The following is a 16,584-nucleotide window of genomic DNA, read 5'->3' as shown; positions in this document are numbered from 1 at the left end:
GAAATTTACACTGGTGTCTGGTTAGTGTTTTCACTCTGGTTGTCTTCTTTTTGGGGGATAGCCATAGCCTGAGAGAGATTTTTTCCTTATTATTTTTTTAAATTTGCATACAATACAGTTTAATTATATCCTTTCTTTTTTCTTTCCAGATTTATCCCCAACTCAACTTCATGTTTTTTCCTCCTAAGACAAGTATACTGAGTGTGCTCAGAGTGGAATATATTTCACTTTCTTTTGATAAGTAAATCTTTGGTGAAAAGTTTGTGGACTTATATTTAAATTCTTTTATTTATATTTAGAGATTGGGTTTCCCTGGTTGTCCTAGAACTCTATATAGATCATGCTGATCTCAAACTCAAAGAGATCTGTCTGCCTCTGCCCTAGGTTTTGTGCCACCACTGCCTGGTGATCATGAAGGTTTATTCAATATTTGAAGAGAAATAAAATATCTTCAATTTTTTTCTTTTTTGTTTTTGAAAAGGGTATAAGAACATTTGAATAAGAGTGTCTTTTATTACTAGCCTGTAAGCCTAGCTAGATACTGCAGAGATCTGTTTCACTCTCTACGAGAACTGAGCTGTTGGCTCTAAAGTGGTGGAGTGTATCACTAAGCAGTGATAGTTTCCATCTAAGGAAACCTCACTTCTACAGCTCACTTCCACAGAGAAAACCCTGCCCTTGGGGAAGATGCTACCAGTTCAGTAAGCTCTTTATTAAACTGTAAGGCCAGATTTGATTTGGGGGCAGTAGCTTCAGTGAAGAAAAAAATAACTGCTACATGTCAGCTCTGAGGTAGGAGAGCTGCATCGGTCCCAGAAGTTTTGAGAAGGGAGACAGTTTATGACCTCCAGCCAGGGATTGGGCTCCTCAAGTGGTATTAAGGATGGACTTGTTGCAGACCCAGACTTACATGTTTCAAACATTGACTGAAAATGCTTCAAGCTTCTTCAGATTATTAGGAGCACTGTCTACTAAGTTGAATTTCTTTCCTTAGATAGCTGAATTCTTTCTGAGCCAAATTAATAAAATGAGATTTCTTATTAAGAATGAATTATTAAGTAAGTGGAGACACTGGCTAGGAAAGCAGTTGATGCAGTTTGTTTTCAAAGCCTTGAAAGTGCTGCCGTGTGCAGAGATTACAGGGACTGGCTTAAGTGCCAACGTGTGGGCAGGGGCATTAATTTTCTTTTGTAGAGGATTCCAAGTTCACAGGATATCAGAAGTGCTGACTTGGCAGTGAAGTCCCATTTGTAACATGTTAGTTTAGGAAGGAGATTGATTTATATGTTGAAGTAATGGGCCAAGGCGCTGTCGGTGCTTAAGAAAATGGAGAGCACATTAAATAAGAGCATTTCCAAGTCAAGGAGTACAAACATCATAGAATAGTGACCCTGTCGCACTCTAGGTGAGGTCAGGGTATGTTTGATTAGTTGATTCCTACATGTGGCCCATAGAGGCTTTTTATATTTCAGAGGATACTGTCTTGAGAGTCTCTCATGACCACAAGGATTAATCTTTCTGAACTCAGAAGTGAATCACTGTATCCTATTAGCTGTCTGGATTGATTCCAGTTACTTTCTTTCTTGGTGGTAACTGATGTGAGATCTGGCTGTTTTGCTCTCCTTCCTGTTGCTTTAACCTCTGATACTTTAGAGTCTTTAGGGAAGATAGCACTGACCATCTCACTGCAGAAATCAAATGCACTTACACTGATGTATTGACCTCCGTGGTTGACCCATTAACTGAGCATTTATACAGTTGAAACTCTTGTGGTCTTTTAGCCAGAAACCATAATGAGTAACATGTGGAACATAGTCTTGGCTGTTGAATGCACTAGAATCGATCATTTCAATGTTGTGGCTCAGTGAGCTCACACAACTAATCAACACTTCTTACCCCGTTCATGCTGAGGACTTAGGGGTCAAACACTTTCCCTCTCCTTACAGTCTCCTGTATGATTCGATGTGATGCCCTAAATCCTGTTTGTTTTGTAGGTGTCCTCAATGTTAGATTCATATAAGGGCACATGTAGTTAAAACATTGCTAAGAATTCTTTTACTTTTTCAAATTTGTTTTTTCTTTTTAAAATTTTATTTTAATTTTATGTATATGGATGTTTTGCTTGCATGTAAGTCTGTGCACTACATATATGTCTAGTGCTTGCAGAGGCCAGACGATGTCCGTTTCCTGAGAACTGAAGTTAGAAAGAGTTGTGAGCTACTATGTGGGTGTTGGGAGTTGAACCTTGATCCTTTTAACTGTTGATCCATCTCTCTAGCCCCTCAGTGTTTATTTTTTTCTTACTGTGCTTACTTTATACATTAAACTTTATTATGGCATGGGGGAAAAAGCATGTATACTCTTCAGTGTACTTCATAGTTTCATCCACTGTGGGTCCAGGAACATAACTTCCATGGATAAAGGACTACTGTAACACTATGTACACAGATGCTTCTGTTCTTCAAGGGCACATTGCTTAAAAAGAGCCTTGCCTTTACTAAATACTATTTCTCGCCTATTTCTGAGCCATTACTGGTTAAAGTCTTGTCATAAAACATGGATATTACCAAAGAATGGCTGGGATATTTTTTATGCAGAATGAGATAAATTTGTTTATGAAATTCTTCCATCCCTTTCTTTTCTATTTGAAAAGGTTAGGATCTTGCTTTGTTGAGCAGACTGGTTCCAAACTCGTGGAATTCCACCTTAACCTTTTGATGAGTCGGGACAATAGACACATACATAACTTATGAAATTCTTTTCAAAAGTGTTCTGTTTCCATGACTGAGGCTGCCACATACTGAATATTGCAAACTTTGTTAATCATTTTTGTATTATTATGGTGTAACAAAGTGAGACAATCAGCTTTTTTTAAAAAAGAAATGTTTATGTTGCCTTACAAGGTTGGTGGCGTCAGCTCCTGCTCTGTTTTGCCAGCCCTGTGACTTTTGAGCATCATGGTGTGACTGCATGAGAGAAAATGTGGTGTTCCAATATTCCCTTCAGGGAATACTGCAAACAACCTAACTTGATGCCTCTTCCTATTCTTCATACCCAGTATATCACCATGTCTTACTGTTTCCTTTCTGTGATCATGAGTCTCTTCTTACTGAACCTTAGCCCAGGCTACCACTACTTTTCTGTTGGACCACACACTTCTACATTCTGAGCCCTTCCCTTGCTTACTTACAGTCTACTTTTACTCTGTGATCAGCAGAGAGACACTGGGAACTAGAGCTCTGTGTTTAAATCTCTCAACACTTCAGTGATAAAGGCAGAGATTCTTCCAGTGCCAGACTGACTGTGTAGACCTGGCTCTACTGCTTCCTTCATTAGCTCTCCACTCTGACCATAGTCACAGTCTTCCTAATGTTCACTGAGTGCTGTTATTTTCCTCTTTAGGAATGTGAATCCAGTTCCCTTTTTAGTGAATTTTGACTTGATACTAGATAGGGTGCTGAGGAAGTATACTCATTAATTATAGTTGTGAGATTTTGTTGTTGTATGAGTGAATTAAGGAAATTATTTGGAGTTTTAGCTGTTCTCTGCTCTCATGATTTGCGTGTGAAGGCATGAATAGCTTGTATTAGACAGGTGGTAGTCAGGTTTGGGATATTCCGAGCGCTCAGTAAAGGTTAGTGCTCATTTTACTTCATCATATATACCCACAAGTCATTTTCAAGTTCTGGCATACTTTTTGCAGCACGGGCTTGTTTATATAAAGTACCACAGACTTATCATCTCAACCACTCAGAAAGCTGAGACATGAAGAGTTCAAGACCCGCTTGGGCAAAGTGAGTTTTAAGACAAGCCTGAGCAACTTAGCAAGATGCTATCTCAAAATAAAAAATGTGAAAAGAGGTACAGATATAGCTCAGTAGTAGAGTTCAGGCCTAGCATGTGTGAGACCCTAGATTGACTCTCCAGTACTAGAGTAGGGTAAAGACAAAAGTAGATATCTGAGATTAATTATAAAATATTTTTAAAAAGAGATACCTGCCCTGCTCCCCTCCCCCATTGATACTGAACCATACCTATTCCTACCAAATTTAGCTTGAGCCAGGCCAGTAGAGGCACTGGTCTGTGGCTATCTTGCTATTCAGATGTTCTAATTTACAGACACCTGTTGTGGATCTTGTATAAACCTGTTTATATTTAGGGAAATACAAAGTTTTGAATTTTCCTTTTATTTGTCTGGAAATGCTTACTTTGAAACTTGACAGAACTTCAATTCTGCATAGTTTTTGGTAGTTCTTTTATATCCCCCTGTCCCTTTGGGTAGGTGGCAGTTGAGTGGATGCAAGGGTCTTGACACACATGGAAGTCATTTCTCTTCTTCCATCATGTAGGTCCTGGGGATCAAACTCAGGCTTGGCAATAAGTGCCTTGACCTGTTAAACCATCTTACCAGCTTGGTGATCCCTCCTCTCCCCCAGACTACATCAGAATATTTCTATGGGATTCTTCAGCACCTTCCAACTGTACTGAGTAATCTAGTGAGGTAGAGAATTGATCCTGAGTGAATCATTGAATGACTGCCTTTGCAGGTCTTTTGAATAAATCTGTAACCTCTGGTGTATCTTTTGATAGGCTCTTGCAGCTAATGCTGGAACAGGCTTTGCTGTTGCTGAACCTCAGATTGCGATGTTCTGTGGGAAGCTGAATATGCATGTGAACATTCAGACTGGGAAATGGGAGCCTGACCCAACAGGCACCAAGAGCTGCCTTGGAACAAAGGAAGAAGTTCTTCAGTACTGCCAGGAGGTAAGAGTGTTGACAGAAAGTTACCTTCTTCCCTCTTTTCTATGTCAGGGTTACATGTGTTCCCCTGCCCAAGACCCAGGTACTAAGAACTGGAGCTCTAGCCCCTTTTGTTTCTAAGTACGTGTGGTATGATTTAGCTATTGCAGAGGTTTTGCTTCTTGATACACAGTCAAATGTTTTGGGTTGAAAGCCTGCTGTATTTACCTTACACATAGATTCCATTTCTAAGTATAATCTATGGGAGGAGTCAGAAATATAAGCTATCAAGAGAAAACCAGCTTTTGTCCTATTTGCTTGCACTGGAACTGGAGGGAGCAGGTGCAGCCTCCACATATAGAATGATGTGGGTCTGTATATACTGCAGAAATGCTCAGGAATCGCTGCATCATTGGTGCCACGGGATCCCATGTCCATCCAGCTGAATACAGCTAAGATTGACAAGGTCACAGGCAGGTTTAATGCCCAGTTTAAAACCTATGCTATCACAAGATAGGTAGCTCAGATAATTCTGTTCTCCAGTTGGCTAAGACTGATGATGTCTCAAAAAAAACTTTGGAGGAAATTCGAGGCGATCTGTTATAAAAGTGAGAAACAAAAGACAAGTAGTAGTTCAGTCTATTTTTATTTTGCTGTTAGAACGTGGACTAGTGTAGTAGAACTTGAGGTTGATGTAGAATAAGGATGGGCTTGGAGGTACTTATTCATCTGCAGGCAGGTTTATTGTGTGGATTTCACTGTTGTTGTTGTTCGTAAACAGATATATCCAGAGCTGCAGATCACAAATGTGATGGAAGCAAACCAGCCAGTCAATATTGATAGTTGGTGCCGAAGGGACAAAAAGCAGTGCAAGAGTCACATTGTTATACCATTCAAGTGTCTTGGTGAGTGCTTTTGGTTGCCTTTTAGAAGTGTTCCTCCCCACCCCTTGAATGTTGCTCGTGGATCCCCGTAAAGTATCTGCATCTGTTAAAGTTAATGGAGAGATTTTTTCCTATGGGTTCTTGTTGCTGCTTCCATGTGTCGGTGGTAGACTTCGTCTCTGAGACTTCCTCTCCGAGACTTCCTCTCCATTGTGAACCTCTTTTTGCCTCTGGAGGATGAGCCTTTCCCAGGACACCAAATAGAAAGAAGCATTACCTGCAAAGCAATGGACATTTGCCCTTAACATTAACCATTTGAAATCAATGTTTTGAAAGACAGTTGAGGAACAGCACTTAAGAAAGCAGCCAAGGAAAAGGGTCCTTTATCCCTACAGTTCATCTTGTTCACGTTTGCACTGTTAGATCAGGCAATGGTTAGTTCTCTGGAGAGGGAACATGACTCATAGTATGTGGCCAGGTGCCAGAGCCAGATGCTGTGTGGACCTGCCATTCTCAAGGGCTGGGGCTTTACCCAAGTGTTGTTATTCAGTCACTGGTGTGATAACATTTACTGGCAGCTTGAACAAAGCTGTGGGTGACAGTGTGTTCCTCAGAAATGGGGTTGTTACTTAGTGAATGTAATCTTTTTAACCCTTTGTTGCCTGACATGTGAATGGTTAACTCACAGTACTATATATAGTCTGGGTGATTCAAGAACAGCTTGAGTCTCAGATGCTAGTAAGGATGAAACAATTGTGCTTGGTCCAGTCATATTAACAGAGGCAAGGCACTAACATTGACACCTGAGGAGACCTTTAGATCTAATTTATTATCTGTTAAATTTATTCCTCTCCCTTACTCCATTAAAACTTTCCCCTAAACTACAGATATCACCAAAATGGAGTATGTTGCTTTTACTAGGCTCATATGTAGCGAGAAAGTATTGCCAAGAGGAAGAATTAGACCCAAGCAGTGCAGAGCATGTAGCAGCTCTTGTGTTGCTGTATAGCATTCCTCAGCAGGACGGAGGGACATTGTGTGTGCTTAGCCATCTCCTTTAAGTCTGGACATCTTGCAGTGTAGTATGGAGTATGCTAAAGTATTTGTATGATGTGGTTTAAGGATGGTCTTCCCTTCCATTAGGTTCTGAGAAATCTACCTGTAAAATTCTCCAAGTGTAACTGAAACAACTACTCTGTGTGTATGTGTTTCCAGCTTCAGATTTTTTATTTTTTATTTTTATTTTTATTTTTTTGAGCATTGAAGCTGTGACTGTAGCCCTGGCTGTCCTGGAACTCTCTGTGTAGACTAGATTGGTCTAGAACTCAAGAGATCCACCTTCCTCACAACCTCTGAGGTTAAATACTTGAGCCACCACTGTCCAGCTTAGTTTGATTGTTCTTGAGTCTTTCAGCAAAGACTGTCTTCTTCACTTCTACCTTCATCACTGTGTTTTTAATGGTTTCTGTAATTAAAAAATAAGTCCCTTGAACATCACCAGAGTTGAAATGAAATGGTTGCTTTTGACCCAGTGTGTTGTGGAGCTTGGTTGTCCAGTGCCCAGCATGTGCTAAGGTGATGGGGCCTGATAGTAAGCTGCTGTTGGACCTAACCACTTACCTTTAAAAGCTGTGTTGGTTTAGTGATTTAATAAAACAAGGAAAGAAGCACAACCATTCAGACACCCAGGGTACTGAGAATCAGAAAATGTGTGAGTTTCTGGATTACACCTCCTTTCATCCAATTGCCACTTCTGTTCACTTTTTGTCATGTCTTGTCTGGACTGTGACCACAACCTTCATGCATGTTTCTCAGTCATGTTCATGGTTTGTTGCCTTCAGTGATATAAGATGATCAAATTATGTCCTAGCATTAAATTCTGTGGTTTCAATTCCTTATCCAGGTAAAGACTATTGAAGCTCTTTACTAAACATGGCTTAAAAACTCCATGATTTGATCCTCCTTTGGGCGTACCATCTTAACTACACTGTCTGGCCCTTGCTACACACTGTATCAGCATTGAACATCTTGAATTTTCTGTCCTTGCTGCTTTTTTGAAAACACATACTAGTGTATTATCTGTGTGCCTGAGTGACACGGGGAAAGAGGCCATGTGCCACATACATGTAGAAGTCAGAACAGGCTGTGTGAACTTGGCTCTCTCCTTCCACTTCATGTGGGTTCTGGAGTTGAACTTAGGTTACTAGGCTTGTTCAGCAAGTGCCTTTGCCTGGTACCATCTTGCCAGCCCTGGTTTATGTATTTTTGAGAACAGCATCAGAAACAACATTATTATTAGGAGTTGTGTGATGTCAGCTTGTTACGCTGCTGTTGAGAACTTGTCAACTGGGTAAGATGTTGCCTGCATTCATGTCACCATATGCTGGCTGCCCAGATATGGCCTTTGGGTGTGTCCCTTTATGTTGCTGTTTCTTGTGCCTGTTTAGAATGTCTTTATCTTCAGGGGAATGTTTTCTGGTATAAAAAAATGTCCCCTCTATGTTTTTTTTTCTTCTGAAGTCAGCCATTTCTTCAGGAATTAGCATTGGTTTCTTTGACTGGTAATTGTATTTAGCTAAGATAATGGACAGTAGTTGTCTTTAGTTCTATCAAGGCTGTAACTGTTTCTTGGCCCATTTGTTAAACAGAGCTAAGAAACGTGTGTTACATATACATGGACTTATGTCTGCATTTTCATATTGACTTCTGTATGTATTAAAAATAATGAGCTCAATGGGTAAAGTGGTTGCTGCAAAAACCCACATAAAACCTAGGCATGGCAACATGTATCTGTAACCTTACAGCTGGGAATGGGCTGGGGATGTAACCTGATCTCCCCAGGCCTTGCTGGACCACCAGTCTTCTCCAAAACAGTGGCCTCTGCCTTAAGTGAGAGGCCCTGTCTCATAACGTAGGTGAGGATAGAGAAAGGCCTCTAACCTGACCTCTGGCCTGAATGTGTGCACATATATGAGTTCACCACACAGAAACACAGATGTGCTCATAGTGAGAGTGCCATTTCTGATATTCTACTCTATGTATCCTATAATCACTCTGCTTCTTTCAGATTGTTTGAGATGATCCATTTTATCTGCTAAATAATCTACCCCTTTGAAAAATTCATTCAAATGGGTTATACTATAGCAGTAGCACTATATATCAATAAATAATAATAATAACTCTTACTAGTTTTTTTTTTTTTCCAGTATGTGTAAGGAGGTCAGAGGACAACTTGTAGATCTCTCCCATCACTGTGGGGGGAGGTGTCTCTGAGACCAAACCTAGACAATAAGGTTTCTCAGTGTAAATACCTTTCCCTGCTGAGCCATCTCATTGGCTCCTTTTGATAATTCTTTTTACATTATAAGTCAAAAGTGAGAATCCTATACCCTTACTTACCAGAAGAGTCACAGTGGGTTCCTTACATATACTGAGATGAATATTGTATATTAGAGCAAAGAAATGATAGGAACGAGGTTGTTTGACTTTAGCCTGAAATCTTTTTTAGATAAAGCCCAGAACTAGACATGGTGGCAGCACTCAGAAAGCAGAAAAAGGTGGCTCTCTGAATTTGAGGTCAGGTTAGTCTATATTGTTCCAGGCCAGCCAGGGCTACATAGTGACATCACACTATTTAAAAAAAAAAAAAAAAAAAAGGTCAGATATTGTAGCCTAGGGCCTCAGGTGAAAAAGCACTTGACATGGGAAATATAGTATGTGGAAAGAACCCACTCCCAAAAGTTGTCTTCTCACTACCACACACATTCACTCTCTCTCTCTCTCACACACATATCCACTCCTACACACAAAGTATTAATAAGTCCATATATACTTTTTGAAAAGCTACACCACCATGATCTTGGCATGAGAGAGAGGCAGGAGAATCTCTTGATTGTCGGAAAACCTGATCTTTATTGAGTTCCAGGACAGGTAGGGCTACATGGAGAAACGCTATCACAAAACAAAACAAATAAAAATCCCCCAAAACTTTTGCCTACTAAAATTGGAAATGGACAGAATGAATGAAAAGTAGCTATATATTTTATTAGGTACCTCTGCTAATTGGTTTGGATATCAAACCTAGAGTTCTTAGTTTCATTTTTCTTTTTAAGATTTTACTTTTAGCCGGGCGGTGGTGGCGCATGCCTTTAATCCCAGCACTTGGGAGGCAGAGGCAGGCGGATTTCTGAGTTCGAGGCCAGCCTGGTCTACAGAGTGAGTTCCAGGACAGCCAGGACTATACAGAGAAACCCTGTCTCGAAAAAACAAAAAAAAAAAAGAAAAAAGATTTAACTTTTAATTAGGGGTGAGAGTACTGTACACACGAATGCAGGTGCCAGTGGAAGTCAGAGTCATCAGAGCTGAGTTGCAGGTGGTTGTAAGCCTGGAGCTGGGAACTGAGCTCAGGTCCTCTGTAAGAGCAGTATATACTCTTGACCATCGCTCCAACCCAACTCTTTTTTTCTTCCTCCTCTGTTTAATGTATATGGATATTTTGCCCGCATGTGTGTGTTTACCACATTTGTGCCTGGTTCCTTCTTCAGAAGCCAGAAGAGGGCATCAGATTCCCTGGAACTGAAGTTATAAACAGATGTGAGCCACTGTGTGCCTGCTGATAACTGACTCTGAGTCCTAGAAAAGCAAGGCCTCTCCACGGCTGTTTCATCTTTCCAACTCCCTCTCCCATATTGTTTTATTGTTGCTGTTTTGTGGATTTGAAAGTTGAGTATGCATCTGAGTTCATGCAATACCCTACATAGGATAGGGGTCTACTGTCTGCCCTACCTGCTGTTGTGATGTTTTCTGTTTACTGGTTTTGCTAGGTTGAGAACAATACTTATGTTTTCTTCCTTTGTTTTAGTTTTGTTTTGTTTTTAGGTGTATATACCCTAGGCTACCCTCAAACTTGATATGTAACCAGAGATGATCTTGAACTTCTAATCCTTTGCCCCCAGCTCCTTTGTTTTGAGATTATGGGCACATGCTATATACCTGGTTTTTCTTTTTCCATCCCCAGCCCCCAATACTAGAGACTGAACCTATCTTGCATGCTGAACAAGCATTTTATTAATTGAACTATGTCTTGGTAACAAATTGAAGGTGAGCTGCTAGCAAGATTTGTATCAGGTTTAGTGCTGTAATGTCTGTAGATATCTGTTCACTGCGTCTCTCATCCGTGCTGTCACCAAGTGTGACTCCTTTAGAGGGTATGTGGTATGTTTAATTAGAAGGTGCAGTTCAAACTTTCCTGCCTCACAGTGAGCTTTTGGTTATCTATAAAACATTATAAATAGAATTGATGATGAATGGAAAGGTAAACCTTAGGCTATCTGTGGGGGACAATTTTATCTGATATTATATGGCTTGTACATCATTACAGATATTCCTTTGCAAGTCTTTTAGCCTTTGAATTTACTGTTTCCACTAAACATTCTAGCACTGGGTTCGGGGTGGTGGTGGCCAGGGCTACATTTGACAAAACAAATCAGCATCATTAAACATAAGGAAAAAAAAAAATGGGTCTGGAGAGATGGCTCAGCCATTAAGAGTACCTACCGACTGCTCTTCCAGAGGTCCTGAGTTCAATTCCTAGCAACCACATTGTGGCTCTCAATCATCTGTAATGGGATCTGATGCCCTTTTCTGGTGTGTCTGAAGAGAGCAATGGTGTACTCATCTACATAAAATAAAATCTAAATATCCCTATTCATTCTTCCATTGGTAGAGATCTTAAGGTTGACATGGTTCTATGGGGTTGACTCACTACAGAAACATTGACCTTGCATAAGGACCTATTCTGGCATCAGGGAGAATGGCAATATATTTTGAGTCCAGACCATTTGTTTAATAAACTGTTCCTGGGGGCTGGAAAGATGGTTCACGCAACAGTTAAGAACACTTGCTGCTCTTGGTAGAAGACCAGAGTTTGATTCCCAGTACCTTTGTTGGGTAACTCAAACCTGCCTGTAACTCTAGTTCCAGGGGATCTGAGCTCACCTGCACCTCTATGCAGATAAGTATACATATACATGTACATTAAAAAAAAACAAACTTCGAAATGTAGAATATCTCGGAATTTGGATTTGTTTTGCTAGAATTGCATTCAAGTAATTAATTTTGGCAGGCATGCTATAGATGATACTGATATACTCTCAGGGCATTGCACATGTCAGCTTGTCCTGAATTGGAACATTATCTTGGTCACTGAGTTTTGGTAGTTTCCCACTGAAAAGGTTCCTTGCTCTTTTGTGATTAATCATCTACTTGAAATTTTACCTATATCAGTTGTTCTAATAGTTTTGTAAAGAAAGGTTCCGCATACTGGTCACGAGGTGTGTCACTTGAGGTGGTCATGGAGAGGGATCCTGTCACGTCTCCCAGAACTGTATTGCAGTAGTTCCCGCACAGGGTGGTAGCCAGGAAATGTTACTGGCAAAGCCACAGGTAAGATAGGAAGTTCTTCCGGTGCCCATGTGTGCTTATGTATGCCTGGCTGTGCAGCTGTCTGCAAACATTATTAGGAGGCTGTTTTCACCCTGAATCACAACCAGCTTTGCTTCTGACACAGGCTTTTTGTTTCTCCCAGTGGGTGAATTTGTAAGTGATGTTCTGCTAGTACCAGAAAACTGCCAGTTTTTCCACCAAGAGCGAATGGAGGTGTGTGAGAAGCACCAGCGCTGGCACACCGTAGTCAAGGAGGTAAGAGCTCGTCACCAGCTCTGGAGCAGGCAGTCACCAGCCATCAGAAGAGGATTATTCCTTTCCACTAACACCAGGGATTTAATTTAAAACAAAACAAAACAAAAAACAAAACAAAACCAAAAACCTGTGTATCTCTAGCTAGCCTGGGACTTGATTGATATATAGCTCAGGCTGACCTGGGACTCATCACAGTCTTCAAGCTTTAGCCCCTCAAGCTGTAATTAAGAGAGGTATTTGCCACCACACCTAGATATGTCTGTGTTAAGTTACAAATACCTAGAGGGAGGCCAGAGAGAGGGCTCAGAGGTTACAGGTGCTTCCTGCCCTCTCAGAGGACCAGTTTGTTTTCCAGCACCCACGTTACGTGGCACACAACCACCTGTATGTAGTTCTAGGTCCCTGGATCTCATGCTCTCATCTGGCATCCACAGGCACCTCCGTTTATGTAGAAGACACATAAGTAAAGATAATAAAAAGATAACTTGGGAGAAGACTAGCTTTCTTTTTTTTTTTTTTTTTTTTATTAGAGATACAGCAGTGCAAGTCTGGTCTCTAGAGTTAAAACTGTTAGGGAGCTAACAGTATAAACAGGTAGCAGGGCTTCTACAAAGATGTTTTGAAGCCTTGGGTTCAATTTATTCCTAGCACTGCCACAAAAGGAACAGAAAATTCTTGGTGATATTTCTTCCTTCATTTAGGCTGGGATAGAGCTTATTACTAGAGCAGTTATCTAGTATGTGCAAGCCTTGGGTTTGATTCCTAGGATCACAGAGTGGGGTGGGATGTTTTAAAGACAGTTGAATCAAGGATCACAGATGTTGTCAGCAGAGCTCCCAAGAAGGCAACCTGGCTCCTCAGTGCAGAACTAGCCAACTCCAGAAAACCTAGGTGTGCGCATACACACAAGCACAGCAGGCAAGCTTGGGTGTATACAGGCACACAAGCTTAGCAAGCAAGCTTGGGTACCATTTCATTCTTCTGGTAGGGAGGAACACCCTTTCTTACACTGATCCTTCAGTTAAATTAGTCCTCCAGTAATTTGTCTTTGGTCAGATTCTTGAGTAGTGGCTATCTCAGGATAGCCTTAACTTGTTAATTCCTGAAACTCTTTAAATTGTTCCTTAGATCTTAAGTTTGGTATTTCAACTGTTTTTGTCTAAGATAAAATTATAAATTAAGAAAAACTTCAAGTCTTAAAATAATAGTATGGTAACTTTTTGACAGAATAGTTAATGTGTCCGGAAGATAATGCACTACCACCTAAGTATTCTGATAAAGATTTCTTTTGGATGAAGCTAGGGCTAAGGGAACTTGTGAAAATGTCCTGATGTGATCTGTGAATTTCTTGTAGGCGTGTCTGACTGAGGGGATGACCTTATATAGCTATGGCATGCTGCTGCCCTGTGGGGTAGACCAGTTCCATGGCACCGAGTATGTGTGCTGCCCTCAGACAAAGATTGTTGACTCTGACTCGACTATGTCCAAAGAAGAGGAGGAAGAGGAAGAAGATGAAGAGGATGAAGAGGAAGACTATGATCTTGATAAAAGGTAAATTTGTTTAAAATGTTGGACTCATTTTGTCTGGTTTCGTTTGATTTGAGAGGGGTGGGGCCCTTTAAATCTGTGTTTGTGATGTCGGGGTTGCACTTTGTAGCCTTAGCTGGCCTGGAACTCCTTACACAGACCAGGCTGGTCTTGGACTAGAGATCTGCCTGCCTTTGTCTTCAGAGTTCTGGGATTAAAATTTAATGACACCATGGCAGGTCTGGTTTTTAGCCTTTCTGTAAAAGTGGCTGTTCGTCCCTCATTGCCGGATAAGGTAAGGTCAGTGTCTTAGTTAGGTTTCTTTTTTTTTTTCTCTCTGTCTGTCTGAATACAAAGAAGAATTTATTGATACTGAATATACTGTAAAGGATAGCAGGCCGGGAAGTCTTATTTAGGTCTCTACTGCTGTGATAAAACAGTGACCACAACCGACCCCAGGAGGAAAGGCTTTCTTTTCACCCCCCAGCTTCCAGTCCTTCATGGAGGGAGGGCAGGACCTGGAGGTGGGACTGAAAGACCATGAAAGAATGCTACTTACTGGTTTGCTCAGTTTACTTTCTTATGTACCCCAAGACCATCTGTACCACCCACAGTGGACTAGGCCTTTTGAAATCAATCATTAAGAGAATGTCCTGTAGACTTGCCTATGAGCAAGCTTAATCAAGGAGGCATTTCATCAGTTGAAGTTTCTCTTCCCAGAGAAAGCTTATTGTCAGGTGACAAAACCCAACCACCAGGACAGTAGTGTCCCCTTGTGCTGAATTTCATCTATCTTTTTATTTTAGTTATAACTGAATATATAAAAACCCGTGGGTTTTTCTTTCCATCAATTTGGACCACATTATTTTTTTTAATTACTTAATTATTTTACATATGAGTGCTTTGTCTGCATACATGTGTGTGCCCTATGTGTATGCCTATGCTCATAAAGCCTGAAGAGGGCACAGGATCCCTTGGGGCTAGAATTAGAAGTGGTTGTGAACCTCCATGTAAGTGCTGGAAATTGAACCCAGGTCCTTTGCAAGAGCAGTAAGAGCTCTTAACCAATGTGCAGTGCCTAGGCCACATTATCTTTTACAGGTTATGCAATTCTGTATTGACATAAAGCTAGGCTAAGGGCTTTGGTGCTACAGTTACATGTGAGATGAGCTTATTTCCTGTCTCTGTTTTTGTGTTACAAAATAGGGAAGGGAATCATGCTTTGTGCATAGAAATTGCTACTAACTTTGCTTTTTGGCTCATGGCCTCTAGTGAATTTCCTACTGAAGCAGATTTGGAAGACTTCACAGAAGCAGCTGCAGATGATGAAGATGAAGATGAGGATGAGGAGGAAGGGGAGGAAGTGGTGGAAGACCGAGATTACTACTATGACTCCTTTAAAGGAGATGATTACAATGAGGAAAACCCAACTGAACCCAGCAGCGATGGCACCATTTCAGACAAGGAGATTGCTCACGATGTGAAAGGTAACGCAGTATAAAGGCATGGCTTTAAAATCCACATTTCTTTACCTGGTGCTGTTATTGCATTCATCACTCAGCATGGGTAAGTCTCAGAAGGCAAAGCAGTGTCTGTACCATCAGCAAGACAGATTCTCTAGTCTGGCAGTGGAGCTGTCAGCATGAGCAGGTGGCACATCCAGGAGACATTCAGAGTGGAGCCAAAAAGCAGAGTTTGGCATGATAAGGATCCAATTAGAAAATTAACAGCAGCAACGCTTCAGGTTCCTCCACAGCCAGCTTTAAGATGTGCTGTCCTCCCAAGGCGCTTCCCATGTCAGTGCTGCTCAGGAACCAACTCTCTAGAGCCCAGTGATTTGTTTGGTTTTTCTTTCCCCATGTGTGTTCCTGTCTGTAGTTGACCCTTCTTGTCAGGCATTTCTAGTGGGTAAGATGAAATTGAAAAAGAAGAGGCTATGATAGTTTAGAGCCATTATATACTGCTGATTGTATGTTTGAAAGTGTGTCAGACCTGAAGAATTAGTAAGGACTCCGCTGGAGGAAAAATACTTGACTGGTGTAGAAGTGTGGGATTTATTTGGAGATTAGGACAGTGGAAACACTGATTCTTTGCAAGTGCTTTAGCACCTGCTGCAGGTATTACCACTTAAATGGCCTTTCTTCTCACATTGACTCCTTTGATCCTAGGAGCCATCAGAACCAACAAAGCAGGCTCCTGTCACCCCTGCACAGATCACAAGTGTGAGGCTTACAAGGAGACCCTTTATGTCAGCCTGTGGTACTGATCTAGACTCAGTGTAAAACCAAAATAGTAAAGTTATCTTTCTCTCTAAATACCTTCATCACATGGGAAGTGATTCTGTTTGCCTGTATTGGTGAGGCTAGTCAGGGCCTTCTGGGCCAGTTGTGGCTCCAGCCTTGCCCCAGCTGGCCTGGAGCACTGTGAAGCATCTCAATCACTGCCTCTGCCCTGCTGACACTCTGACCATTTTCACACAGCTGTCTGCTCCCAGGAGGCCATGACGGGGCCCTGCCGGGCTGTGATGCCTCGTTGGTACTTCGACCTCTCCAAGGGAAAATGCGTACGCTTTATATATGGCGGCTGCGGCGGCAACAGGAACAATTTTGAGTCTGAGGATTATTGTATGGCTGTGTGTAAAGCGATGAGTAAGTCCCGCCTTGTGCTGGCCCTGCACAGCAGTGCCATTCTGTCCAGCCTTCTGTCTCTCCTGGCCGTCCTTGTGACTGCATCT

The 16,584-nt window shown here is 41.4% G+C and overlaps 1 protein-coding gene across 4 annotated transcripts in view; it reads left to right on the top strand.

Annotated features, from left to right (window-relative positions):
- The window catches only part of Aplp2 (amyloid beta precursor like protein 2), a 61,123-nt gene that overhangs the window by 25,965 nt on the left and 18,574 nt on the right, over positions 1 to 16,584 (top strand). For 2 of the 4 annotated variants that reach the window (XM_028776154.1, XM_028776153.1), the window contains exons 2-7: positions 4,591 to 4,764; positions 5,522 to 5,645; positions 12,211 to 12,323; positions 13,678 to 13,874; positions 15,123 to 15,337; positions 16,331 to 16,498. In XM_028776154.1, coding sequence (XP_028631987.1) covers positions 4,591 to 4,764; positions 5,522 to 5,645; positions 12,211 to 12,323; positions 13,678 to 13,874; positions 15,123 to 15,337; positions 16,331 to 16,498 — 991 coding nt within the window. The remainder of the gene's footprint in view (positions 1 to 4,590; positions 4,765 to 5,521; positions 5,646 to 12,210; positions 12,324 to 13,677; positions 13,875 to 15,122; positions 15,338 to 16,330; positions 16,499 to 16,584) is intronic. The other 2 variants (XM_028776156.1, XM_028776155.1) reach the window with 1 other exon arrangement.

This window comes from Grammomys surdaster, unplaced genomic scaffold (assembly GCF_004785775.1).
Source record: "Grammomys surdaster isolate TR1022 unplaced genomic scaffold, NIH_TR_1.0 266, whole genome shotgun sequence".
NCBI lineage: Eukaryota > Metazoa > Chordata > Mammalia > Rodentia > Muridae > Grammomys > Grammomys surdaster.
Note: the sequence above shows the minus strand (reverse complement) of the source record. Positions and strands in the feature narration are given on the sequence as shown.